This window comes from Ornithodoros turicata, chromosome 3 (genome assembly GCF_037126465.1).
Source record: "Ornithodoros turicata isolate Travis chromosome 3, ASM3712646v1, whole genome shotgun sequence".
Taxonomy (NCBI): domain Eukaryota; kingdom Metazoa; phylum Arthropoda; class Arachnida; order Ixodida; family Argasidae; genus Ornithodoros; species Ornithodoros turicata.
Window position 1 is genome coordinate 93,142,214 of NC_088203.1, and position 27,132 is coordinate 93,169,345.

The following is a 27,132-nucleotide window of genomic DNA, read 5'->3' on the forward strand; positions in this document are numbered from 1 at the left end:
AATAGGAAAAAAAAGGATATATCTCTAAGAATCGGACCATTCATAGTAATTGGACTAGAACTGGCGGTAGCTTCATATGGCCAATGTTGGCCGTACACCTTGTGCCACGTGGTCACTGTCACGTGGTTGTGTTTTTTTTTGATTGGGTGTTAGCGCCGCGAAGCAACTGTGGCTATGAGCGACGTACAGATGTGGACAGACGGAGAGAGGATAGCAGGAAGGAGTGGGGGACAGGGGGGTTAGTATGCGTCCTGGGCCGACTTCAGGGGGAACTGTGCCGACATTCGTCTGGAAAGTCTTCGGAAAACCCAGGGAAAACCTCAGACAGCACAGCCGGCGGTAGGATTCGAACCCACCACCTCCCAGTCTTCTGCACGACCTTGGTTACCACCAACGAGCGGACGCCTTAGCCCACTCGGCCATGCCGCTGGTCACGTGGTTGTGTAAAGCTACTGGTGGCTAGCCTAGGCTGTGGTTGATCCTATACAGCTAACGTTTAAAAATGACGACATCACAAATGTGTGAGACGTCGTACACTCAAAGAAAAAAAAAAGAATAGTAAAAACGTAGAGTAGTAGTAAACGTAAGAGTAGAGTAGAAAAAAATAAGCGTAAGAGTAGTAGTAGTAATAGAGTAGTAGGACTATAGATACAGTGAGACGGTCTTTAGTCCCTTTCGGAAGTAAACAAATGAAAAGTTAAGGGAAGTTTAGGGACTGTTCGAAGTGATGGAGAGTAAATTTCAGGGGCATGGGACTAAAATGGGAAGAAAGTGCGATCTAAGAGACTATAGAAGCTGTGATTACTCCCTAGTTTACTTCTCCTCTTTTAAGTAAATATAACGAAATACAAAACGCCGTGAAATCCACGAAGAAGGTAGTCAGAATAAAATTCAAATGGTTAGGAGCATACGACATACGACACAATGTGCCTTTTCCAGCTCAGTGGCATTACCGCCTGAGATAAGTTGACTCTCACAGATGCTGTCACTGCGGTCACCTGGAAGAATGTCTAGGACACATCCTTCTTCATTGCCCGCATTATCAACCTTTCCGAACCACACTTTCCGCGTCTCTTAATTCGCGTCGCTGGATTCTCGACCCCTCGCTTTGTCAAAATTGCTTGGCCCATCAGGTGCCAAATCCAGCCCCCCAACGCTCTGCCCTCAAAGCACTTCTGACATTCGGTCCTCACTGTGAGGTGACTGTGACATTTCACCACATTACCGCCAGCAATGGGGGGTTAGAATGTCGCCCCTGGCAACCAAACTCCCCAATCATAATCACAAAATAAAGTTTTTGTTTGTTTTTGTTAAAGTTTGCTTTGTTGTTTGTTTTAACGACGAGCTTTGGTGCAGAATCGGCACTTCATCAGGTGCCGATGAAGTGTCTTCACCTGTTGAAGCTCCTAGACTGCTTGTTAGGACTGCCTGTTTGTTTTTTTGTTCTTTTTCTTTGTTTTCTTAGAGTGTAGAACGCACGCAGCAAACAAACTAAGAGTTTCATAGCTTGAGAGGACACGTTACTCTAACCTGGCCTATGACCTACGGAGATTTCACAAACAAATGGTATAATGACGTGCGATTTAAAGTAGAGCCCTTTATATCTATTCAATGTGGCAGAGATATCTGACACTGTTCTGGACGTTAACGCGCTAGCTATTCCTGGGAACACTTGATAGTGTCAACTGCGAAAAGTGCCGGAAGACTAACGAGAACTAAAATACGCACCAATAAAAAAGAAGAGAGAGAGAGAGACACGTACACGTACAGTACTTGTCCCAGTTCTAAATTTTATACGCCCCGTTTTTTCTCAATCGTGATGTACCAACTTGCCCACACTATTGCCTTTACACGCGCGTTAACAATTCCTATACGCTCCGCCACGCGCATTAAAAAGTTAACGCAATTAAGCGGTACGCATTTTAACAACATGTACGAACATCTAAAACACGACATTTGCCGAAAAGTCAGCGGGTGCCGCAGGCGGGCTTCGAACCCGCACCTCCGTGGTTCCCGCCACGGGCACTCGCGCACGTTTCGTCAAACGCATAGAAATCATAAATAGAAAGGCTAAAAGAAAAGCTGGGAGAGAGAGTGATGGGGGAGAACAAAGGGGTTGTACCGAGGCAAGACCCTCTCCCAATGTCCAAGTCCGGTAGGCGCTACGATCGATATTTTGGATTGGGCCGGATTCCGCCACAGCCTTTCCACGGTATCCAAGTCGCTTCCGCTCTGCTCCGCGTGCCATGCCGTGTGCGAAGTGTGTTTGTTTTGTCTGCCGTCACCTGTGCGCTTGGGGGGGGATATGTTTATTAAGAAAAAAAGAAAGGAAAGGTTAGCCAGGCAAAGAGCCGGCTTGCTATTCCGGAAAAAAGAAAAGGGGGAAGGGGAAAACGAAAAAGAAAAGGAAGGAGAAAGCGCTTGGATTCTCTAGGGAACGAGTGCTGCAACATGAAACAACAGCGCAGGGGACTCGTAGGTGCCACCGTTCGTAACACGCTAGGGCTACCGTATCGATCATGGCGGCTCACATGTTGAGATGCTCCTCTTCGCTGGCATGGTTTCTAGTTATTATGAGAGTTCTATGGTCAAATGTCGTCATCGCTTAGGTGTTGCTGAGCTCAAGATCGCGGTTACAATCCTAGCCGAGGGGAGGTAAACACTGCTTCCAGCACCGTGTGTCGGATGTTTCCGGCGTACGTCGAAAGAACCCCGGTGGTCGAAATTATCCGCAGTCCTGCGGATGCCCTGCGACATGTGCAGCATGGAGCCACACAATTATGGACAGACTCACCTTACATGTAAATACACTCTCAATTATGAATTATTATACAATTTCACAGATCATGAGAGTTTCTTAAGCAAGGCACTTTATATATATTCGACGAGCTCGCGTGGAGCAGTGGTTAGGATGTTCGCTTTCCACGCCGAGACTGGGAGGTGACACGGGTTCGAATCCTACCACCTGCTGTGCTGTCTGAGGTCTTCCCTGGGCTTCCGCGGTAGTCTTTCCAGACGAATGTCGGCACAGTTCCCCTTGAAGCCGGCCCAGGATGCATACTAGCCCCACTGTCCCCCACTCCTTCCTGCTGTCCTCTCTCCATCTGTTCACGTCTGTACGCCGCTCATAGCCACAGTTGCTTCGCGGCGCTAACACGGAATTTTAAGAAAATGAACTTTATATCGATGATGATGAAGACTAGGGTGTTCCGTCGTGACAAGCGGTGTCGTGGCTTCCGAAGTACCGTATCTATTCCCCACCCTATCAACAGATAAGATTCTGAGACATGTACGATGCAATTGATTCCGGTAGCTGCGATAGCTTTGCCATGACGTTATCTAAGTATGGCCTCCGGAGCGCGCTTCTTTTTACTAAACGGGACATCTCGTTTTGCGGAGTGTGACGCTCCCGCACTCCTACACACATGTCGGAGAGCTCCTCGCGCTCTCCACCCTCCTCTCCGGTTGGACCCACCTGCACCTTAATTAATCTTTTTTCACGCTGCAGACAGCCCGATCGGAGGACGGCTCTTCCGGAAAAGAACATTCAGTGACACCCTGAGGTGTAGAGGTGCTTTGCACACGCAAAGTGCGCACATCACGTGCACACACAATATTCGTTTGACTTAAAACCCCCCTCAGCAGAAGCTCCGTAGCGAGAGCGCGCTCTGCAGAGCCGCTACTTAACGCGTCCTATCACTCTCTATTATCACGAGCCTCCCCAAGCAGCACAACATCCAATATTGGACCCATATTGGGCGGGCCAATATTCAGCCAATATTGAGCCAAGATGTGCTGCTTTCGTCAGAGTGAGGATTGTGTTTCTAATTTCATCGTTTCATCCTACCCGTTACCACAGAGCTGTCTTTTTAGCAGAGCACACCAGTTACGCGGTGAAGCCTTTCCTCCTTTTTTTCTTTGTTCTAATAAGTATATCCCCTCCCCCATCCCCCACAAAAACGAAAAATAGACCGCCGCCGTTTTACGGGTGGCCTCGCACTTTAGACGCAGAGGAACTTCGAAATAAATCCGATGTGCATTCTCCTCACGTAGAGTCGGCAAAAGGATGGTTATGACCTCATGCGTCACGTTTACAAAGAAATGACGAGGACGTTTACACAAATGTCGTAGGTCATTTCCCGCTCCAGTAACCGTTGCGTGAATTTGCTCGAGAGGAAGCGTGTGCGCAGGATGCGTTCAGTGCTGCCATATGGTTGGTTCATTGTTCAGAATGAACGCCATTTGGCTAAAGCAAGAGGCCCAAAGAGACACCGACGGCGGGCTCGAATCTGGAGAAAAGATATTTCAAACAGAGCTGCCAACACAGCAGAGAATCGGAAATAAAATGTCAGTTAAAGGTATTCAAAAAAGAATACATCGGAAGCCCTCTGAGATGCGCGCTCCAGCAGTCCCACCCCATGCTTTCTTTTTTTTTCTTTTTTTTATGGAATAGCCACCTGAAATGCCGACCTTGGTCCCCTCTTCTGGTTCCTCTCTTGGTCTCCTCTTGGTCTCGCTCTAATAAAATATTCCCCTCACCTTTTTTTTTACGAAATCGAGCAGCTTTCCAATATTTCCACAAATGCCCTTTACTTACAGCCATACGCGCACTCATTATTTTCAGGCGACTACATAGGGGTGAAAGGGCCAAGAGAATGAGAAAAAGGGTCAAACACAAGATTGAATATGCCGTCACAGACTATGTAAATAGGGGCACGCCTAATTGCTCCTTTTGTATGTCTACCTTACGTGTAAACCTACTCCCAATTTGAGTTTTGTTTTTCTTTCTTTTTTTTCGGAGGGGGGATTCTCTTTGTTCACGCAACAAGGTTCTCCTTTCTTTCTCTTTCCTTCTACGTCACCGGTAAATATTTAAAGGAAAAGTGCGATGTGCAAGCTGGCACGCGAAGAAAGCGCGATGTGCAGATTTCTGCTGACAAATATGGCTTGTTCATCGTCACCTCATTACAACTGCTTCGGGTAGCATACAGGGTGTGTGCGTGTTGCTTTTTTTTTTAGTCCTTAGATTTTTTTATAAAAATGCTATGAGAGCAGCATAGAGTTGTTTTTGCAGTTGAGTTCTACGGCCTGGCGGACATGCCCTGGAAGAGAGTATGTAACTACAAGATGACTAATATCCTGAAATTCGTTAATTACCTCTTTAATTACGCAATTTCGGGCAAAACCGAGATAACAGAACGGGGGACAATCCTCGTTGAAATCCATCCATTTCGGTATGCAAACGAGCCGATATCGAAGAAGCGTGCCTGAGGAGCGCATCACTTTCGCCGATGGAGGCTAATTTGGGCCGGAAAGCGGTTTTTCTGGCCAGCTGAGCGGCACCTGCTCCAATCATCTCCATCGCTCCAAACCACGTGGCCCTCTGACGCGCAATGAGCGCAGCACTCCTTGAGTTCCCGCCGTCGCCTCAGTTTCGGTTTCGGCTCATTTGCATATCAAAATTCTAGGATGGATATTTTATCACAGATGTGTGTTTCAGGATTTGTTAAATGTGAAATGGCTTGGAACTAGGATAATCTCTCAATTTGTTATCCCACTTTTGCCCGAAATCCCCTAATTACAATGATTAATTAATGAATTTTAGGTAATTAGTCATCTTGTAGTTGCACACTTTCTTCGAGAGGATGTCCGCATGGCCGTAGAACTCAACTGCAAAAACGACTTCTATGCTGCTCTCATATCTTTTTTATAATACTCTCTAAAGGCTAAAAAACAACCTGTATAAGAAGCGTGTTACCTAAAGCGGTCCTAAGCGCTCGTGTTACCTAACCCATGGCATGTTACCTAAAGCACTCCAACAATAGCTAGTACGAATTCTAACCATGACGTGGCTCTTAGAGGAACAGTCTTGAGCTGTCGACTGATTTTGAGATTACAGTTGTATTGCGCTGTAACTGACGTATAAATACCATATGCAAAATTGCATCCAGCAGAGCCAAAAGAAGAAAAACGAAACGTATTTTATTCACGTCTGGTTTCAGTTTCACAATGACGTATGCAAGGGTCTGTGACCGAGATACAGGTGATTAACGACTGATATGAGATAAAGCGTAATCAGCAAGATTTAGATAGAATCGGTGGCTCGATTGCTTGGTACAACATAGACTGGAAGCGATTAATACGGCTGTCACAGCAGCCAAAATCTTGGTTATTAAATTAAATTATAAATAATTGGATGCATCATAAGAAAGCATGTGGGAGCGTTTTTTTTTAGGGAGGGGGGCTTCGACCTTAGCTTTAAGTGATACGCGCCCAGTTCATGCCCGCACCGATGCTCGATAGTGCACCCTTGAAGATTGCGCGTTTTGTCGCACATCATCATCGAGTTGCTGTGCATGCTTCGATCCTGATTGTGAAGGGGCTCATTATTTCATTCCCCGCATTATCATCTTTAATGGGGTAGAGTATCGCCCCTGGCGATGAAACTCCCCATTCACCATCTCACAATAAAGTTGTTGTTGCTGCACATTCAGTTTTAATGATGTGCGCCAGTGTATTCCATTCGAGTTTCGAATATATCTATGCTCTTTTCCGGACTTTTATCATATATTTACCTTCTCTATTCAGTGCGCATTTCTTTTTTTTTTCTCTCTCTCTCTTTTTTTTGCGATTAGAATATTTCTCTGTACTCTTCCACTTTTCACAAGCCTTTCCCAAATCAGTCGTTTTCGGAAATAGCACTATTCACGCAGCGCTATCTTAAAGGGGCACTAAAGTGCAAATATTTATCCTCGTGGAATGAAATATGGCGTTACCTTGACACTAACACAAAAGCAACGGGAGTCATCCGCTGCATCCTTCGGGATTTATGATCGATAGGAAAAAAAAACTTACGTCTTTTACTCTCTCTCTCTCATTCTCAAGAATGTCTGCAATACGGAGGGGGCCCCCCATTCGTCTCCTCAAACGATTTGTCCAATCATCGCGGGAGATCGTTTCAGGAGACCACTCCGGGGACCTCTCCGCATTGTCGGGTATCTTGAGAAGGAGACGGAAAGGGAAAGCGTAAATTGCGGTTTCCTTCGCTCATAAATCACGAACCACGCAACGGCTGAATTTCCATTCCTTTTGTGTTGGGGTAAAGGTAACGCCAGTAGTATAGAGCCGTTACGCACAACGACATCCTTTTTCTAATCCAGTTCTAGGAATTTCTAATCCACCACCCATTTCTAATCCAGGTCAAGCCAGGTCTAATCCAGGCTCCACCACTTCATGGTGATCCATCCAATTTCTATGTGATTGGCTACCCTTCATTGCCACATTTGCTCACTCGCTCATAGACACCAAAATTATCTATTCTATTCAATTCTAAGTTGGTTCATAGGCTTTCAAATCGCTCTTTTTTCTAATCCATTTCAAGGAATTTCTAATCCACCAGCCAATTCTAATCCAGGTCAAGCCACTTCTAAGTCCTCTGGTTGGTTGGTCACAGCTCCACCCCTTCATCCATCTAATTTCTATGTGATTGGCTACCATTAATTGCCACAAGATCTGCTCACTCGCTCGTAGACACCAAAATGATCTATTCTATTCAATTCTAAGTCATAGGCTTCCAAATCGCTCACCTGTCTATTGGTCCGGGGGTGGTCACTTCCATTCATTTCTAAAGCCTAGTGATTGTCCTATTGGCTGCCTCTCATACATGCTCGATAGACTCATTTGTCATTTCCACTCTCTAGTTACTCGGCCACAGTCTTTCAACCGCATATTGCTTCATAATTTCAACCGCAGCATAGACAACCACTCATTGATCAATTCCATTCATTTCTGGGCCAGCTCACAAGCCCCCCCCCCCAAATTGCATATTGGCTTGGGACGCTTTCTAGTTAATCCAGGACAACACTTCGGAACAGTAAGGACATAGAAAAACACGGGAAATAGTTTTCAACATTTATTAGACACATCATGGCATTCTCAGAGAGATTGTAGTTCTCTCTGGGGCACTTCCAGCACACTGGACATTTCCATTAACATCCATGGCGTTTTTCGCATAAGTACCATGTGGATCACCCAGGCGTTCGTCCTTCTCCATCCACGGCTCAGTCCCAGACCACACGCGAGAACAGCATGTCACAGAAGTATCAGTTCTCTTCCCGCACATCTTCTGGAGCGAAAAAAGAATGTTATGAGCTTCACTATTTGCATCATCCATTTAAACTTACCATATTCACAGCTTCCGTAAGGGTAGGATTCGATGTCATTGCAGAGGTATCGCTTGTCGTCATATGCCATCAGACTTCTTTTGACATTTCTGATGGTGTACATGCACTGTTTCTTTCCAACTATTGACACTTGCTCATTCGATACGCTCGTGTGATTGAACAAGGTATCGTGGTATGTCTCATGGAGGAGGTGCTTGCGTACAATATTTGTCTTTACCCCTTTAGCTCTTGCAATTTGCTTTTCTCCAGCTAGTTTGATAGAGTACATTTTAGCTTTCAAGCATATTACTTCTTCGATAGGTACACTACCAGTTTCGCTTTTGAATGCCCCAAGTCTTCCACGATTCTTTTCACTGTACAGTGGATGATCCCGATCAAAGGAAGACAAATCTAAGTGGTCGTCGGCGATCGCTCGTAACTGATCTTCGTAGTCCTTGCAGAATAGGCCGAGGATCAAAGAATCCGTGTCAAAGTAGCAGGTAATCACCGGACAAGTGAGCTTGCTCAGCAGAGTTTCGTAGTAGAATGAGTACATGGTTAATTTACTGAGTTCTAAAATCGTAAACCCAATCTGGAGCGGGAAATCGCATCGCACTTGTCTTTTGCGCATTTCGTACATGACACAATCTGGGGACAAAATTTCCATCCGCACGCATTCTGCCCGACTCCCGAGGCGACTCGCCGTCTCCTCATCGAAGGCTACTCGAATATCACGCATGTTAAATTTATTTAAAAGCGTTCTCCCGAATACCGCATTATTTGAGAGTTTATAGAAATTTTTTTCGAACGTTGTGCTCGAGGCAACGCGCCTGGCAACATTGTCCTCGATGTAGGGACGCAGGAATGGTGCCTGGCGAAATTTTAGGATTCGGTGAATTTTTGTCACCCTCATGCCCAATCTACAATAGAGTGCGAGCAACGCGTAATGAACGACGTACTCGACCTTGTCGTTGCACGTGAGCAACAGCTTTTTGCTGTTAGCAGGCTGATACATTAATTCTTCGAGAAGCCCTCGCTGGAATGGCGAGAGCCATTCCTTCGAGACGACTGCCTTCTCGGGAGCCAGTGGGAAGTATCGCGTTAGAGCGTGGATAGATTTTGGATACTCCAAGTCACATACGTACACATACCCCACCTCCGAATCCGTGGGGTGATGCATAAAATCCACGGAGCTAAAATCCTCGACCCATTCGAAATCACCGGCAGGGAGGTGCTTTATCATACTAAATCCGTAAAGATTGTTGCAATCTATGTATGATATGTACACCTCCTCTTGATCAGGATCATAGCCGCTACACAGAGGGTTATTGGCACGCAAATGACGCCTGCTCGCCTGACAGAGCCCGCCTCTAACGCCCGATTCGATGGTTCTGTACATTTCCTCATCGGTAATCAATTCCAATTTTGCATTTGTATAATTTAACGCGCATTGCCACGAATAGGATGCCAGAGAAACGCAATGAAGCAATTCCAATCCGCGTGCGCTGTAGCACAGGCGTCGGAAGTGCTGCATTATGTCTGCATGTAAGAGGGCATCCGTTTTCAGGTACAATGTGTTATAATCCCGTAAACTCGAGCACCCAAAATGTTCAAATACATGCACAGCGTACTGGTAGTCCTCATCGCTTACATCTTCCCCAGTTAGATCATTTCGAAAAGCGGATTTTTCTGGGAGACTCAACTCGTCGTACACTGCAAAAGAACTAAGGTAACTGTAAGGGAACACACCTTTACGAAGCAAAATTTTGTAGTCGTCTCCAAATACCTGCTTCAAGCATTGGAACGACTCGGCTCCCCCCATGGATTTGACGGTTTCCACGAGGTCCCCCAACGACGAATTTAGGTACTGCATGGTATCTCTGAAGAGGAAGGTACCAATTTCGAACGAACGAATTTTTTCCATGGAGCTGGCCACAATGAAGGGAGGTCGCTTCCACCCGAGAACGTGAAATTCCCGTAACAGTCCAGCCAGATCATAAGACAAATTGTGGACCATGATCGGCAATTTTTCTCTGGTAGTGCACGCGACGTTACAGGGGTTGCACAGTGTCGCGATATAATTTGTCTCACCCGCAGTACAATGCTTCGAATGATCATGATGCCGGACACGAGGTAGGTCTTCCGCGAATTCCCGTTTACAATATGCACAGTGGGTAGCAGCTCTGTGCTTGGCCTGTTGTTCATCGCTCAACACCATTGCAGCGGGGCAGGCGTTCAAGGCAATCATTTCATCACGCATTTCCATGAGTGCCTTCACACACTGCTTTGCCGCATCTTCCCCATGGTGGGTTCTAATGCGCATCACCTTTGAGTCATGGGTATGCACGAGCACAGCACAGAAGCTAGAGGTAATGTGACGTTGCATGCCAACACCACTGGGTGCGAGTACGCTCTCAGTGTCCAACGCAACGACATAGTTGTACTGTTGCATGTACTGTATTTTAGTAAACTCTACAAAATTTTTTCACTGCTCGCAAAATTCCAACAGGATTTCGTTTATGTCCGTGCAAAGGCGTCGATGTTTCGCCATGCTCTCTTCCTTCACGAAAGAGCGTGTGCAGCGTTCGCATACAAAATGGTTACTTCTTGTTGTCAACAAGCGTTCGAGGGACTTTATTCCAAAAAAATGCTCATCAACCTCCAAGAGATGAATTTTCTTTTCGAATTCCAGTTTTGCGGGTCGCGACACGTGCACTCCCTGATCGACATAGGCGTAAACATACACGGATATCTCGTTTTGGACTTCAAATTCATCCAGATCAGAGAATAAAACAGGGAAGCGGCTTGGCCACCAGTAATCTGCTGCATAATTTTCACATTTTTTCCACGAATTCCTTTCCTGTGGATGCAGGAGAGCGAGTGTATTGTATTTAAAACATTCACCCTCCTTGCGTGCTGGTAATTGGATATTCGTTAACACATTCCTGCGTTTAGCCAAATTTGTGGGAAGTACCCCATCGCATCCAAACTTTTTAGTTTTCACAGTGGAAATACACATTTGAACTTTTTGGACATCGGTGGATACAAACCCACTACCCTCACGCTGGTAATTTTCAATGCGCCCGGTGGACTCCTGAATCACGTCCATCAAAGTATTTGCAATAGCTCCGTCGCTGTAGACTTCGCGAGCAAGCGCCATAAAATGAGCTATGTGTGCAGTTATATCCCCTCGATTTTCTTTCATCATTAGAACGTCAGAACAAATGCAAAATCTAAAGGGTATTCTTTGCGCTCGCAAAATAGCAATTATATTGTGGAGGTGGTTCATTAAATATTGTCGCAAGTCCTCTACTCCCTGATCGTGAACAGATGCCAATAGCACAAACGCTTTGACGGTACCTCGAAATGCACTATCAGTTTGAAAGAAAGGCAGGAAGGAAATGTCCACATAGGGATGTGATCGCTCGACGTGAGCATGCAATGTGCCAGGTGAAATGTCTGGAGAAGATGGTGAATTCTCTTCCAATGGCTCATCATCACCGATATCATGAGGATCAAAAAAGCAGAACACGCATCTAGGCACTGAAAAAAAAGAAGCAACACTAAGAAAACGTGCGCCACAGAGCGTGGATGAAAAATACTTCCTTTTGAAGCGAGCTCCGCACACTCCCGAAGCGATGCGAAGACTGCTGCCTCTTTACACATCCTCCCCACTTATATAGCGGCGACCTCGCTGCATGCCCCAACATGCACGGGTGCGAGGAGTCATCATAGCCTAAAAATAACTTGCTCTGCATGTTCAAGGTCGCAGCTTGCCCTTGGCTTCACGTAATGCTCCATCCGCCTACACCATTGCCGCACCTGAGCGCAAAGTTCGCTATCATCACGTGTCATTCCGATATGCAAGTTGCTTCCATGAGCAGGCGCACAACCATCCCTTTTTGTTCACAGTGGCTGTGGAATTTCAATAATATTACTTAAATGAAACAAGTTGCAGTGAAATGCAGATTCATCTCAGACAGGAATTTCTACCCTCAGCGTTAAACCCTCAGATACCATCATTTCTGCTCAAATAGCAAAATAGCTATGACTACAAAAATTAAACACATGCTAAGAAACTACCATCAACTGCTATCAGATAATTATTGCATAATGCTACATGCACAGCCGCATCGTCGTAAAGAAACCACAGGACAAGGGTACACAAATTCACTTAAGCGGTGAGGGAAAAGGCTTAAGACCTCAGGAATAATCGCAGAGTCACCACACATCGCTACGCGGCCAGCACAAGATAACAACAAGATACTAATGGCGGGTAAAATCGTAACACTGCTAAACAAGCCCCAACATGCCATGATGACGTCACAAACCGGGAAAAAAGCACACACGCGCGCGCACACAGCAGCTCAGGAATGCACAAGGAGAGGTGCTTTATTGGAATTTCTACTCCTGGCTCAGACTGCTCCAATACCTATAACTGCCCGATTAAGCACTGCTTACGTCATCGAGCACCCAACAAAATCTAACAAACAAACAAACAAAAACAAACAAACCCACTTTCCATGATAGAACACTATTCAGCTTTACCAAGTGATTTTCTTCTGCTTTAGCAGTGAAAGAAGAAAAGAGCCATGAAAAATTACACGTACTTTTGCTTGAATAGCTATAACTGCAAAAAAAAAAAGAAAAGAAGAAAAAGCGAAGCACATGCTAATAAACCGGCAAAAAGGCACTCATTTCTGCTATCAGATAATTATTGCATAATGCTACATACACAGTCGCGTTGTCCCTGTGTAAAGAAACCACTGGACAAGGGTACACAAATTCACTTAAAGGGAAAAGGCTTAAGACCTCAGGAATAATCGCAGAGTCACCACACATCGCTACGCGGCTAGCACAAGGTAACAACAAGATACTAGCGGCGGGTAAAATCGTAACACTGCTAAACAAGTCCCAACATGCCATGATGACGTCACAAACCAAGAAAAAAGCACACACGCGCGCGCACACAGCAGCTCAGGAATGCACAAGGAGAGGTGTTTTATTGGAATTTCTACTCCTGGCTCAGACACCAACATTTCTGCTCAAATACCCATAACTGCAAGATTAAGTACTGCTTACTTCATCGTGCACCCAACAAAATCAAACAAACAAACAAACAAACCCACTTTCCGTGATAGAACACTATTCAGCTTTACCAAGTGATTTTCTTCTGCTTTAGCAGTGAAAGAAAAAAAGAGCCATGAAAAATTACACGTACTTTTGCTTGAATAACTATAACTGCAAAAAAAAAAAAAAAAAAAACGAAGCACATGCTAATAAACGGAGAAAAAGGCATCCATTTCTCCTATCAGGTAATTATTGCATAATGCTACATACACAGTCGCGTTGTCCCTGTGTAAAGAAAGCACAGGACAAGGGTACACAAATCGAATTGGGAAAATCACTTCTACTCGCGCAGCATAATACGATATACGCTGATTTTTTTTTTTTTTTACGGGCGAAAATTGCAATAAGAAGCCACTGCTATACAAGTGCAACAACCCTTATTTTTAAACCAACATTTCATGCAATACCACATAAATTTATCACTCGAGTCACACGAAAAGGCATAAACAATGTACTTACTGGTTAAGTGGGGTCACAGTTGCACACACACACACACACACACACACACAACACAGACACAACGAGCGACAGTGAAAAATAAGAAATTACACGCACTTCTGCTCGAATAGCAAAGTGTCAAGCATGACAAAACACATTTTCTACCACCAGAAAATTATTAAACAGAATAATACAATATTCGCAAAAATTAAGCTTGTGTGGCAAACACTATACCTGAGGAACACACCAATTCACATCTGCTTTCTGAATTTGTTATACAGACGTGAGCGATTCGATAAGAATATAAAGCACGCTGCTTGGAGAAAGCATATATCATGTGCAGCGCGGTCTACTCTATTGAAAATGCGATAAACCTTATTTTTCAAAAAAAAAAAAATCACAGTCGGCATAATATACGGTAATATCGGCAATATCACTGAAGTCAAACACATTGAACTTACTTGTCAAGTGGGGTCCCAGCTGCACAAACGCGCACGCACACTCACACATTTTTAGCGCCTCACAACGAGCAAAAACCCGAGGTCTATTCACAGCCACATAAATTCATATTATTCCTCACGTCAATAATTATCCAGCCATCGTCAAAACGGGGGGGGATATGTTTATTAAGAAAAAAAGAAAGGAAAAGTTCAGCTCATTACTTTGTGGGAGTCATCAAAAATTAAAAATTTCTGATCCACTGCTGTTAAAGTGATAAAACAGTGCGCCCCCCACGTGAGCCGCATCCCGGCCCGTTCACGCAGTGAGGACACGCTTGACGCAATGACGCGCGCTCCGTTATCGTTTTGCCGTGCAGGCACACTGTTTTATCACTTTAACAGCAGTGGATCAGAAATTTTTAATTTTTGATGAGTCGCACAAAGTAATGAGCTGCTGGAAACGACAAAAATAAATACAAAATACAAAAAAATCGTTGCTGTTGGTGTTTAACACTGCGAGATTTGATGTTTCTTATAAGAAAAATACGACGCGCAGCAGTTGCATATTCTTGCGTGAAGTTTGCAATCAATGATGATGGAATGATATTTTATCTTATTTGAATCATTAGTGACTCCCCTATTTAGTGAATGGTAGTGTGGTTATGAAAACTGGTTTGTTTAAAAATGATAAGAGCTACAGGGTGTAGCGAATGCTGTTCTCCTTTTACACTCTGTAATATTTCTTGTGAAATATTTATATGCAAGCAAACAAAAGTACAAAGAAATGAATCTCATTCTGTGTTATAATTGCTGCACGCTGTTCTTGGATGTATAGGCAACGTGCATTCCTGAGATGCAGTGTTTCTTTTTTGCTTTGGGACGGTCGACTGGCGATATCGTATTACATCCGGCGCGAAGGCCTATTGTTTCGCATTGGCATATGCGTGTTCCCCGTTTTGACGATGGCTGGATAATTATTGACGTGAGGAATAATATGAATTTATGTGGCTGTGAATAGACCTCGGGTTTTTGCTCGTTGTGAGGCGCTAAAAATGTGTGAGTGTGCGTGCGCGTTTGTGCAGCTGGGACCCCACTTGACAAGTAAGTTCAATGTGTTTGACTTCAGTGATATTGCCGATATTACCGTATATTATGCCGACTGTGATTTTTTTTTTTTTTTAAATAAGGTTTATCGCATTTTCAATAGAGTAGACCGCGCTGCACATGATATATGCTTTCTCCAAGCAGCGTGCTTTATATTCTTATCGAATCGCTCACGTCTGTATAACAAATTCAGAAAGCAGATGTGAATGGGTGTGTTCCTCAGGTATAGTGTTTGCCACACAAGCTTAATTTTTGCGAATATTGTATTATTCTGTTTAATAATTTTCTGGTGGTAGAAAATGTGTTTTGTCATGCTTGACACTTTGCTATTCGAGCAGAAGTGCGTGTAATTTCTTATTTTTCACTGTCGCTCGTTGTGTCTGTGTTGTGTGTGTGTGTGTGTGTGTGTGTGTGCAACTGTGACCCCACTTAACCAGTAAGTACATTGTTTATGCCTTTTCGTGTGACTCGAGTGATAAATTTATGTGGTATTGCATGAAATGTTGGTTTAAAAATAAGGGTTGTTGCACTTGTATAGCAGTGGCTTCTTATTGCAATTTTCGCCCGTAAAAAAAAAAAAAATCAGCGTATATCGTATTATGCTGCGCGAGTAGAAGTGATTTTCCCAATTCGATTTGTGTACCCTTGTCCTGTGCTTTCTTTACACAGGGACAACGCGACTGTGTATGTAGCATTATGCAATAATTACCTGATAGGAGAAATGGATGCCTTTTTCTCCGTTTATTAGCATGTGCTTCGTTTTTTTTTTTTTGCAGTTATAGTTATTCAAGCAAAAGTACGTGTAATTTTTCATGGCTCTTTTTTTCTTTCACTGCTAAAGCAGAAGAAAATCACTTGGTAAAGCTGAATAGTGTTCTATCACGGAAAGTGGGTTTGTTTGTTTGTTTGTTTGATTTTGTTGGGTGCACGATGAAGTAAGCAGTACTTAATCTTGCAGTTATGGGTATTTGAGCAGAAATGTTGGTGTCTGAGCCAGGAGTAGAAATTCCAATAAAACACCTCTCCTTGTGCATTCCTGAGCTGCTGTGTGCGCGCGCGTGTGTGCTTTTTTCTTGGTTTGTGACGTCATCATGGCATGTTGGGACTTGTTTAGCAGTGTTACGATTTTACCCGCCGCTAGTATCTTGTTGTTACCTTGTGCTAGCCGCGTAGCGATGTGTGGTGACTCTGCGATTATTCCTGAGGTCTTAAGCCTTTTCCCTTTAAGTGAATTTGTGTACCCTTGTCCAGTGGTTTCTTTACACAGGGACAACGCGACTGTGTATGTAGCATTATGTAATAATTATCTGATAGCAGAAATGAGTGCCTTTTTGCCGGTTTATTAGCATGTGCTTCGCTTTTTCTTCTTTTCTTTTTTTTTTGCAGTTATAGCTATTCAAGCAAAAGTACGTGTAATTTTTCATGGCTCTTTTCTTCTTTCACTGCTAAAGCAGAAGAAAATCACTTGGTAAAGCTGAATAGTGTTCTATCATGGAAAGTGGGTTTGTTTGTTTTTGTTTGTTTATTTGTTAGATTTTGTTGGGTGCTCGATGACGTAAGCAGTGCTTAATCGGGCAGTTATAGGTATTGGAGCAGTCTGAGCCAGGAGTAGAAATTCCAATAAAGCACCTCTCCTTGTGCATTCCTGAGCTGCTGTGTGCGCGCGCGTGTGTGCTTTTTTCCCGGTTTGTGACGTCATCATGGCATGTTGGGGCTTGTTTAGCAGTGTTACGATTTTACCCGCCATTAGTATCTTGTTGTTATCTTGTGCTGGCCGCGTAGCGATGTGTGGTGACTCTGCGATTATTCCTGAGGTCTTAAGCCTTTTCCCTCACCGCTTAAGTGAATTTGTGTACCCTTGTCCTGTGGTTTCTTTACGACGATGCGGCTGTGCATGTAGCATTATGCAATAATTATCTGATAGCAGTTGATGGTAGTTTCTTAGCATGTGTTTAATTTTTGTAGTCATAGCTATTTTGCTATTTGAGCAGAAATGATGGTATCTGAGGGTTTAACGCTGAGGGTAGAAATTCCTGTCTGAGATGAATCTGCATTTCACTGCAACTTGTTTCATTTAAGTAATATTATTGAAATTCCACAGCCACTGTGAACAAAAAGGGATGGTTGTGCGCCTGCTCATGGAAGCAACTTGCATATCGGAATGACACGTGATGATAGCGAACTTTGCGCTCAGGTGCGGCAATGGTGTAGGCGGACGGAGCATTACGTGAAGCCAAGGGCAAGCTGCGACCTTGAACATGCAGAGCAAGTTATTTTTAGGCTATGATGACTCCTCGCACCCGTGCATGTTGGGGCATGCAGCGAGGTCGCCGCTATATAAGTGGGGAGGATGTGTAAAGAGGCAGCAGTCTTCGCATCGCTTCGGGAGTGTGCGGAGCTCGCTTCAAAAGTAAGTATTTTTCATCCACGCTCTGTGGCGCACGTTTTCTTAGTGTTGCTTCTTTTTTTTCAGTGCCTAGATGCGTGTTCTGCTTTTTTGATCCTCATGATATCGGTGATGATGAGCCATTGGAAGAGAATTCACCATCTTCTCCAGACATTTCACCTGGCACATTGCATGCTCACGTCGAGCGATCACATCCCTATGTGGACATTTCCTTCCTGCCTTTCTTTCAAACTGATAGTGCATTTCGAGGTACCGTCAAAGCGTTTGTGCTATTGGCATCTGTTCACGATCAGGGAGTAGAGGACTTGCGACAATATTTAATGAACCACCTCCACAATATAATTGCTATTTTGCGAGCGCAAAGAATACCCTTTAGATTTTGCATTTGTTCTGACGTTCTAATGATGAAAGAAAATCGAGGGGATATAACTGCACACATAGCTCCTTTTATGGCGCTTGCTCGCGAAGTCTACAGCGACGGAGCTATTGCAAATACTTTGATGGACGTGATTCAGGAGTCCACCGGGCGCATTGAAAATTACCAGCGTGAGGGTAGTGGGTTTGTATCCACCGATGTCCAAAAAGTTCAAATGTGTATTTCCACTGTGAAAACTAAAAAGTTTGGATGCGATGGGGTACTTCCCACAAATTTGGCTAAACGCAGGAATGTGTTAACGAATATCCAATTACCAGCACGCAAGGAGGGTGAATGTTTTAAATACAATACACTCGCTCTCCTGCATCCACAGGAAAGGAATTCCTGGAAAAAATGTGAAAATTATGCAGCAGATTACTGGTGGCCAAGCCGCTTCCCTGTTTTATTCTCTGATCTGGATGAATTTGAAGTCCAAAACGAGATATCCGTGTATGTTTACGCCTATGTCGATCAGGGAGTGCACGTGTCGCGACCCGCAAAACTGGAATTCGAAAAGAAAATTCATCTCTTGGAGGTTGATGAGCATTTTTTTGGAATAAAGTCCCTCGAACGCTTGTTGACAACAAGAAGTAACCATTTTGTATGCGAACGCTGCACACGCTCTTTCGTGAAGGAAGAGAGCATGGCGAAACATCGACGCCTTTGCACGGACATAAACGAAATCCTGTTGGAATTTTGTAGAGTTTACTAAAATACAGTACATGCAACAGTACAACTATGTCGTTGCGTTGGACACTGAGAGCGTACTCGCACCCAGTGGTGTTGGCATGCAACGTCACATTACCTCTAGCTTCTGTGCTGTGCTCGTGCATACCCATGACTCAAAGGTGATGCGCATTAGAACCCACCATGGGGAAGATGCGGCAAAGCAGTGTGTGAAGGCACTCATGGAAATGCGTGATGAAATGATTGCCTTGAACGCCTGCCCCGCTGCAATGGTGTTGAGCGATGAACAACAGGCCAAGCACAGAGCTGCTACCCACTGTGCATATTGTAAACGGGAATTCGCGGAAGACCTACCTCGTGTCCGGCATCATGATCATTCGAAGCATTGTACTGCGGGTGAGACAAATTATATCGCGACACTGTGCAACCCCTGTAACGTCGCGTGCACTACCAGAGAAAAATTGCCGATCATGGTCCACAATTTGTCTTATGATCTGGCTGGACTGTTACGGGAATTTCACGTTCTCGGGTGGAAGCGACCTCCCTTCATTGTGGCCAGCTCCATGGAAAAAATTCGTTCGTTCGAAATTGGTACCTTCCTCTTCAGAGATACCATGCAGTACCTAAATTCGTCGTTGGGGGACCTCGTGGAAACCGTCAAATCCATGGGGGGAGCCGAGGCGTTCCAATGCTTGAAGCAGGTATTTGGAGACGACTACAAAATTTTGCTTCGTAAAGGTGTGTTCCCTTACAGTTACCTTAGTTCTTTTGCAGTGTACGACGAGTTGAGTCTCCCAGAAAAATCCGCTTTTCGAAATGATCTAACTGGGGAAGATGTAAGCGATGAGGACTACCAGTACGCTGTGCATGTATTTGAACATTTTGGGTGCTCGAGTTTACGGGATTATAACACATTGTACCTGAAAACGGATGCCCTCTTACATGCAGACATAATGCAGCACTTCCGACGCCTGTGCTACAGCGCACGCGGATTGGAATTGCTTCATTGCGTTTCTCTGGCATCCTATTCGTGGCAATGCGCGTTAAATTATACAAATGCAAAATTGGAATTGATTACCGATGAGGAAATGTACAAAACCATCGAATCGGGCGTTAGAGGCGGGCTCTGTCAGGCGAGCAGGCGTCATTTGCGTGCCAATAACCCTCTGTGTAGCGGCTATGATCCTGATCAAGAGGAGGTGTACATATCATACATAGATTGCAACAATCTTTACGGATTTAGTATGATAAAGCACCTCCCTGCCGGTGATTTCGAATGGGTCGAGGATTTTAGCTCCGTGGATTTTATGCATCACCCCACGGATTCGGAGGTGGGGTATGTGTACGTATGTGACTTGGAGTATCCAAAATCTATCCACGCTCTAACGCGATACTTCCCACTGGCTCCCGAGAAGGCAGTCGTCCCGAAGGAATGGCTCTCGCCATTCCAGCGAGGGCTTCTCGAAGAATTAATGTATCAGCCTGCTAACAGCAAAAAGCTGTTGCTCACGTGCAACGACAAGGTCGAGTACGTCGTTCATTACGCGTTGCTCGCACTCTATTGTAGATTGGGCATGAGGGTGACAAAAATTCACCGAATCCTAAAATTTCGCCAGGCACCATTCCTGCGTCCCTACATCGAGGACAATGTTGCCAGGCGCGTTGCCTCGAGCACAACGTTCGAAAAAAATTTCTATAAACTCTCAAATAATGCGGTATTCGGGAGAACGCTTTTAAATAAATTTAACATGCGTGATATTCGAGTAGCCTTCGATGAGGAGACGGCGAGTCGCCTCGGGAGTCGGGCAGAATGCGTGCGGATGGAAATTTTGTCCCCAGATTGTGTCATGTACGAAATGCGCAAAAGACAAGTGCGATGCGATTTCCCGCTCCAGATTGGGTTTACGATTTTAGAACTCAGTAAATTAACCATGTACTCATTCTACTACGAAACTCTGCTGAGCAAGCTCACTTGTCCGGTGATTACCTGCTACTTTGACACGGATTCTTTGATCCTCGGCCTATTCTGCAAGGACTACGAAGATCAGTTACGAGCGATCGCCGACGACCACTTAGATTTGTCTTCCTTTGATCGGGATCATCCACTGTACAGTGAAAAGAATCGTGGAAGACTTGGGGCATTCAAAAGCGAAACTGGTAGTGTACCTATCGAAGAAGTAATATGCTTGAAAGCTAAAATGTACTCTATCAAACTAGCTGGAGAAAAGCAAATTGCAAGAGCTAAAGGGGTAAAGACAAATATTGTACGCAAGCACCTCCTCCATGAGACATACCACGATACCTTGTTCAATCACACGAGCGTATCGAATGAGCAAGTGTCAATAGTTGGAAAGAAACAGTGCATGTACACCATCAGAAATGTCAAAAGAAGTCTGATGGCATATGACGACAAGCGATACCTCTGCAATGACATCGAATCCTACCCTTACGGAAGCTGTGAATATGGTAAGTTTAAATGGATGATGCAAATAGTGAAGCTCATAACATTCTTTTTTCGCTCCAGAAGATGTGCGGGAAGAGAACTGATACTTCTGTGACATGCTGTTCTCGCGTGTGGTCTGGGACTGAGCCGTGGATGGAGAAGGACGAACGCCTGGGTGATCCACATGGTACTTATGCGAAAAACGCCATGGATGTTAATGGAAATGTCCAGTGTGCTGGAAGTGCCCCAGAGAGAACTACAATCTCTCTGAGAATGCCATGATGTGTCTAATAAATGTTGAAAACTATTTCCCGTGTTTTTCTATGTCCTTAGTGTTCCGAAGTGTTGTCCTGGATTAACTAGAAAGCGTCCCAAGCCAATATGCAATTTGGGGGGGGGCTTGTGAGCTGGCCCAGAAATGAATGGAATTGATCAATGAGTGGTTGTCTATGCTGCGGTTGAAATTATGGAGCAATATGCGGTTGAAAGACTGTGGCCGAGTAACTAGAGAGTGGAAATGACAAATGAGTCTATCGAGCATGTATGAGAGGCAGCCAATAGGACAATCACTAGGTTTTAGAAATGAATGGAAGTGACCACCCCCGGACCAATAGACAGGTGAGCGATTTGGAAGCCTATGACTTAGAATTGAATAGAATAGATCATTTTGGTGTCTACGAGCGAGTGAGCAGATGTTGTGGCAATTAATGGTAGCCAATCACATACAAATTAGATGGATGAAGGGGTGGAGCTGTGACCAACCAACCAGAGGACTTAGAAGTGGCTTGACCTGGATTAGAATTGGCTGGTGGATTAGAAATTCCTTGAAATGGATTAGAAAAAAGAGCGATTTGAAAGCCTATGAACCAACTTAGAATTGAATAGAATAGATAATTTTGGTGTCTATGAGCGAGTGAGCAAATGTGGCAATGAAGGGTAGCCAATCACATAGAAATTGGATGGATCACCATGAAGTGGTGGAGCCTGGATTAGACCTGGCTTGACCTGGATTAGAAATGGGTGGTGGATTAGAAATTCCTAGAACTCGATTAGAAAAAGGATGTCGTTGTGCGTAACGGCTCTATACTACTAACGCCATCTTTCATTCCACTAGGAGACGCTTTTGCACTTCAGTGCCCCTTTAAAACATTGTTGGTTATAGCTTCACTGTTCCTTCATCGCCCATGTCTCTACAGGGTTAGTCTAGCAAACTCTACACATTTACAAATAACAAACGTTGTGTAACAAACGTCACACAACTTTTCACACTTACAAACGTTACGATCGCATCGTAAAAATATAAGACGGGGTTTATCCAACCCCAAACTTTGCAGACTGGGGGCCATTTGTCTGAAGCTTCGTTGGAAGTTTTTGTGAGCGTTATGGTCCTGTAGAAGAAAAATTGAAAATCAGGCAAAATCTCACTCTATCCATTTTCTATGGCCCATCTCACTCAAAACCCGCCGTTTTCTCCTGTGTGCGCTTAATTTTCATTCCACCACACACAGGCGGTGCCAACATACAGAACAAGACTGGAACCAGAGGATTGGTGCATAACTTCAGAATGGGTATATCACGTCGTTGTAGGCAGAGCCGCCTGCGTGAAGTGATATGAATGTGAAGCACGAGAAAAAATGGCGGTGTTTCTGTGGGATATGCCATTGAAAATGCATGTGGTGAGATTTTGCTTGATTTTTAATTTTATTTCTACATGAGCATAGCGCTTACAAAGAAATTCAATAAAACTTCGGACAAACAGGTATCAGCCTGCAAACATTGGGTGGTCCCAGTCTTATATTTTTCCAATGCGATCGAAATGTGTAACGTTCGTTAGACAAACGCTGTATATTGTAACGGATAACAAACTATATCACTTTGTCACCCGATGCAACGGGCATCTTGCTTGCATAATGAATCTTTACCATGACATAATCACGATGCTTCTTTCGTGATTGTATACTGTAGAAATAAGCTTAGCGGGTTTAGCGCTAAGCCTTCGATTTCTCCATGGCGTTTGTCCGTTGAAGCACCTTCAAATATTCTCATGCCTTAAGTATTACTTCCATATTTTTTCCCTATCCCTCCATCCATCCATTCATGACTTGCGTAACGCTTTGCTGTAATGGTTTTTCTTCTTTGTTTTTTATTTTTTTTGCGCATATCTCGATCAATGGAGCACATATTTGATTTATTGAGCGTCACGCGGAGCAGTGCCATTTTTCAAACCATCAGCCATAGGGTCAAAAACGGGGAGAAATTATAAATCTTTGTGATGTGATGTGATAGAAAAAAAATAATAATAAACCTTTATTGGCGGATGTTCCCTAGATTTATGCGTGTTAATTCGCAATTTTGAAAACGTCGGCGATACGTACGTGATTGATGACGAGTCACTCGCTTACCTGCTCATGAACTCCTAACGCATGTTGCGGTTTGACAGGTAGCTGAATTTTTATTTCTACCTCGATCTTGTAGTGTCCTGCCATCTGTCATTGCGCCTTCTCTCGTAATGTACACTTCAGTTGAGATACACGACACCGTAGTTCGAGAATGTCTCATCGCTGTCCGCCATCACCGAGAAAATAATACATATTAATTAAAAAGGGAGAGAAAAAGGGTATGGGTTGCACTCAAAATAAATCTTCCTCTGTCAAGTGATAGATCAAACCGCTCTCGTGCCCGTACATAACACTGGCATATATCTTCCTAGCCCGTACAAAACACTGGCCACGGGCCCGATGCCAAGCCCTGAGTCGTCAATGCTCTCCTAACAGTCACACGCCAAGTGTAGTTGAGTTTGAGTTTGACTATAAAAAAAAAAAGGGAAGGCCTAGTGTAATTTCGACCGTCATCATTTCAGCATCTGATATCATATCGTCTCATCTCACCTTGGCTTCGCTGCTCACACCAGTGAGGAAGACAACGACAGTCCGGTATCGTCATCATCATCTGCGCGTTGTGGATTTCCCTGGCGTTTGCGGGCAATCAGGACAACTCCTCAAATCATAGTATAACACATGCACATACATGGGGTAGGCTCCTGCAGCCGAAGCTGAAAAAAAAAAAAAAACATTACATCACCATTCGCAAGTTAATTGTTGTTGCTGAGCCCCCGAGCAAAGGTCACTTGCAACGTTTATTTAAAATCCCAGCCTACCAAAACGACGTTCACGCGCCTCCGCATTTGAAGAGCGGTGACTATAGAAACATAACGGTAACGAACGGTACCGTTAGCATCGGGGCCCACTTCTCCTTGCAGCATAGTCCCCACGACAGAAAACGAAAAAAAAAAAAACATACTTGAGTACAACAAACAAGTCAAGGTGACTTGCGCCGGCAGTCGCGGGAGTTTCTATCGAACCTTGTCGTGCAGCATCTGGAGGGACTAGATCCCTTCGAATTTCCGCTTTTCCTTCACAATACCAACAGAATTAGATTTTGATTGGAATGAGAAAGAAAAGAAACAGGAAGAAACTGACCCACTCCCACGACGAATTCAGCCACTCCTACGTCATAAAAAGTAGAGAGGAAAAAAAAAAGGGGTAACAAGGTGGCTGCACCAGCGCCGCCACCACATACCACAGCGAGAAGAACTAAAAACAGGGATCTCTACAACACACCCTAGCACACTTTCTTCGTGGCGCAGCTATAAGGCACCACCACCACTATAAGGCGTATTTGGCAAGTGCTGAAAATGCGGTCGCAAACCCTCTTTTCTGAAACGCCACGCACGTGATATCGAAATATCTACTGCGCGACCGGTAATCGAGAGATGCGTGGTTTGGCTCTGTTTGGCTCCTTCGACGACTGCCTTGTTTCGACTATACTACCCAGAGACGTTCGAGGAAAAGGTGTGCGCGTGCATTCGCTTCTGCATTCGACTCCTGTTGCCGTTTCCTGGATTTCGTCCTCTGCTTTTGTTTCTGTAGGTTGGAAGTCTGCCAGAGTAGTCGTCGGCGTATTGTTTTGTGCTCTTATTGGCTATATACGGTCTGGGAGAGGGGGAGGAGGGGCAATGCACTGGTTTTTAGTGTCGCAAGCTGGCTTGTTACTGTTATCTTGTTCGTCTTGGAAACCACATTTCAGTGTCCGAGCAGACGGGTACGGGAAGTACACGAATAATTTGCTTATAATTGAAAACCTACATTGTTTCCTCATGCTACTGTTTGCGGGGTACGGCCTTCAATCTCTAGATGGGTTGGATTGGATTGGATAAGAAAAATATTGAGAGGTTAGTCCCGACCCAGTCAGGACTGGCTACTGCAAAACGCCTGCCTCTGCCTTCACTTAGACGCATCAAAACGGAGTTGATCAAACGTTGTCGACCCTGCAGAGCGACTCAGTAACATTTCGTGTATTCGTCTTAATTGTGCAACGTGTTTCCGACGTACGCCGCGGGACCCTGTGTACTGTCTTCCCCTGTGTACTCCCACGTCTTTTACTGCTAAACACTTTTCCCACACTGTGCGAAAAAAAGAGCCGCACAGTCTTAAAATTCTTGTTACTTCCCGCCATCTCTCTTTCTTCATCTGCTAACGCATCTCATAAAAGTTGATAAGACGAGGAACTTTCGAGAATTCCTTTATAGCCCGGACAAAAGGAAACCAACTAGCCGAGAATAAAAGCACTGGAAGCCGTTACGGTCGCGAATAAATTCCGTAGTCTGCCGTGCGGACGAGACCATACATAAAACAACTTTACGGAGCTGCGGAAAGAACAAATTAGTGCCCCATTTATTTTATTCGCCGACCAACCCTCTTAACGACACACTTCATCATGCTGCCCCTATACGGTGCGGACAATACCGAACTCGCGCAACACCCTTAGAACACGCGCAGTAACTGCTTCGTATTTCTTCCGTTGCTGCAAAAGTAACTTTCTCGCGGGCACACAAGCAACACGTCTACTAAAACCATCAGCCAACAACCGCCGTTGAAAAATTCACCCTTCTTTGAAACCCAATACGACTGTCTCTGCGTAATGTACAACACTTCTGTTGCAATAAAAGTCACAAAGAAAACAATCAAACAAAAAGAGGGAGAGCCTGTTACGGGCAAAAATACTCAATGACATAATTGAGAAAGAAAGCAAAGAGTCAGAACGAAACTCGGCCAAGCAGCCTTGTCTAGGCTTGGCTTAGCTTGGCTTGGCCCAAAGCGTTATTCAGGAACGGTCCTCGAAGTAAACGAGACATCTTCGGAAGGCATGAAAGTTTCATTTGGAGGGGACTCAGGCGATCCCTGATCCGAATTTATGGCCTGTCCGCGCACGGAATTCGCAGATGAAGCAATACGTTTCGGGACGAAGCTGCTCTCTGCGACCGAAAGTGGCGCTGTAGGTCTTTTTGAACGCATCTCCTCGGTGTTTTATGGCGACAGAATAATGTGGGTACAGCGTCGACGACCGCTATCCTAACTTTCGGTGGCCAAAGGATGGTGACCGCAGCAATTTGTGCAGGAGGAGCCCCCGAGAATGGTTTCCACGAAAAGCTTCTTGGCAGTCGTAATGGATTCATGGTTGCCAACTCGCTGGCTCCAAGTATAGCTGTCCCGTGGTGCTGAGAAGTAGCCAAAAGTTGCCATGCGCAACGGATAATAGCCACCATAGTAGCTTGAGTTTGATTATAGGGAAAAAAAAGCTCTCAGGCCACGAATGCAGTGTTTTGTTGTTTTTGTAACACTACATACGAGGGGTGTTCAAGTCAAACCGGGACTTTTCATTTTTCGCAAAAGTAAAATGAACACGCCGCACCAGCTCCCCACAAAGTTTCAGCCGTCTGCACCCGAAATGGTTGCACCGTGGATATTACGGGACCCATCTGTATCCCTGACTGTGCCTGAATGTTTAAGTAAACATATCGTCAATGCGGATGGCAGCGAGTCCTGGAGATGATGGCAGAGCTCCAC

At 44.6% G+C, this 27,132-nt stretch overlaps 3 protein-coding genes and 2 long non-coding RNA genes across 8 annotated transcripts in view; 3 read left to right on the forward strand and 2 right to left on the reverse strand.

The window, feature by feature from the left end:
- The window catches only part of LOC135388838 (nephrin-like), a 389,583-nt gene that overhangs the window by 245,865 nt on the left and 116,586 nt on the right, over nt 1–27,132 (forward strand). The gene's annotated exons all lie outside the window — the stretch shown is intronic.
- Nucleotides 7,900–10,641, reverse strand: LOC135387477 (uncharacterized). 2 transcript variants are annotated; one of them, XM_064616655.1, is made up of 2 exons: nt 8,184–10,641; nt 7,900–8,122 (listed from the first exon to the last, which is right to left on the reverse strand). In XM_064616655.1, the coding sequence occupies exons 1-2, from the start codon at nt 10,612–10,614 to the stop codon at nt 8,103–8,105; spliced, it is 2,451 nt and encodes an 816-aa protein (XP_064472725.1). In that variant the 5' UTR covers nt 10,615–10,641; the 3' UTR covers nt 7,900–8,102. The 2 variants fall into 2 exon arrangements, with proteins under 2 accessions (XP_064472725.1, XP_064472724.1); XM_064616654.1 differs by having other exon boundaries at nt 7,900–8,125.
- LOC135387479 (uncharacterized) lies at nt 15,041–18,789 on the forward strand. The gene is made up of 3 exons (XR_010421141.1): nt 15,041–15,271; nt 17,469–17,684; nt 17,748–18,789. It is a non-coding gene; the product is annotated as an uncharacterized LOC135387479 (long non-coding RNA).
- LOC135387478 (uncharacterized) lies at nt 18,796–21,533 on the forward strand. Of its 2 annotated transcripts, none has more exons than XM_064616656.1 (2): nt 18,796–21,249; nt 21,308–21,533. In XM_064616656.1, exons 1-2 carry the CDS (start codon nt 18,819–18,821, stop codon nt 21,328–21,330), a joined length of 2,454 nt encoding a protein of 817 aa, XP_064472726.1. In that variant the 5' UTR covers nt 18,796–18,818; the 3' UTR covers nt 21,331–21,533. The 2 variants fall into 2 exon arrangements, with proteins under 2 accessions (XP_064472726.1, XP_064472727.1); XM_064616657.1 differs by having other exon boundaries at nt 21,311–21,533.
- LOC135387480 (uncharacterized) lies at nt 23,579–24,896 on the reverse strand. 2 transcript variants are annotated; one of them, XR_010421142.1, is made up of 3 exons: nt 24,847–24,896; nt 24,115–24,278; nt 23,579–24,033 (listed from the first exon to the last, which is right to left on the reverse strand). It is a non-coding gene; the product is annotated as an uncharacterized LOC135387480 (long non-coding RNA). The 2 variants fall into 2 exon arrangements; XR_010421143.1 differs by lacking the exon at nt 24,847–24,896 and adding an exon at nt 24,706–24,762.

Bases quoted from the DNA above. Each gene is read 5' to 3' on its own strand.
- LOC135387477 (XM_064616654.1), bottom strand. From the start codon at position 10,614: ATGCAACAGTACAACTATGTCGTTGCGTTGGACACTGAGAGCGTACTC. The intron at 8,126-8,183 runs GTAAGTTTAAAT...TTTTCGCTCCAG, and splicing joins TTACGGAAGCTGTGAATATG to AAGATGTGCGGGAAGAGAAC.
- LOC135387478 (XM_064616656.1), top strand. From the start codon at position 18,819: ATGCAACAGTACAACTATGTCGTTGCGTTGGACACTGAGAGCGTACTC. The intron at 21,250-21,307 runs GTAAGTTTAAAT...TTTTCGCTCCAG, and splicing joins TTACGGAAGCTGTGAATATG to AAGATGTGCGGGAAGAGAAC.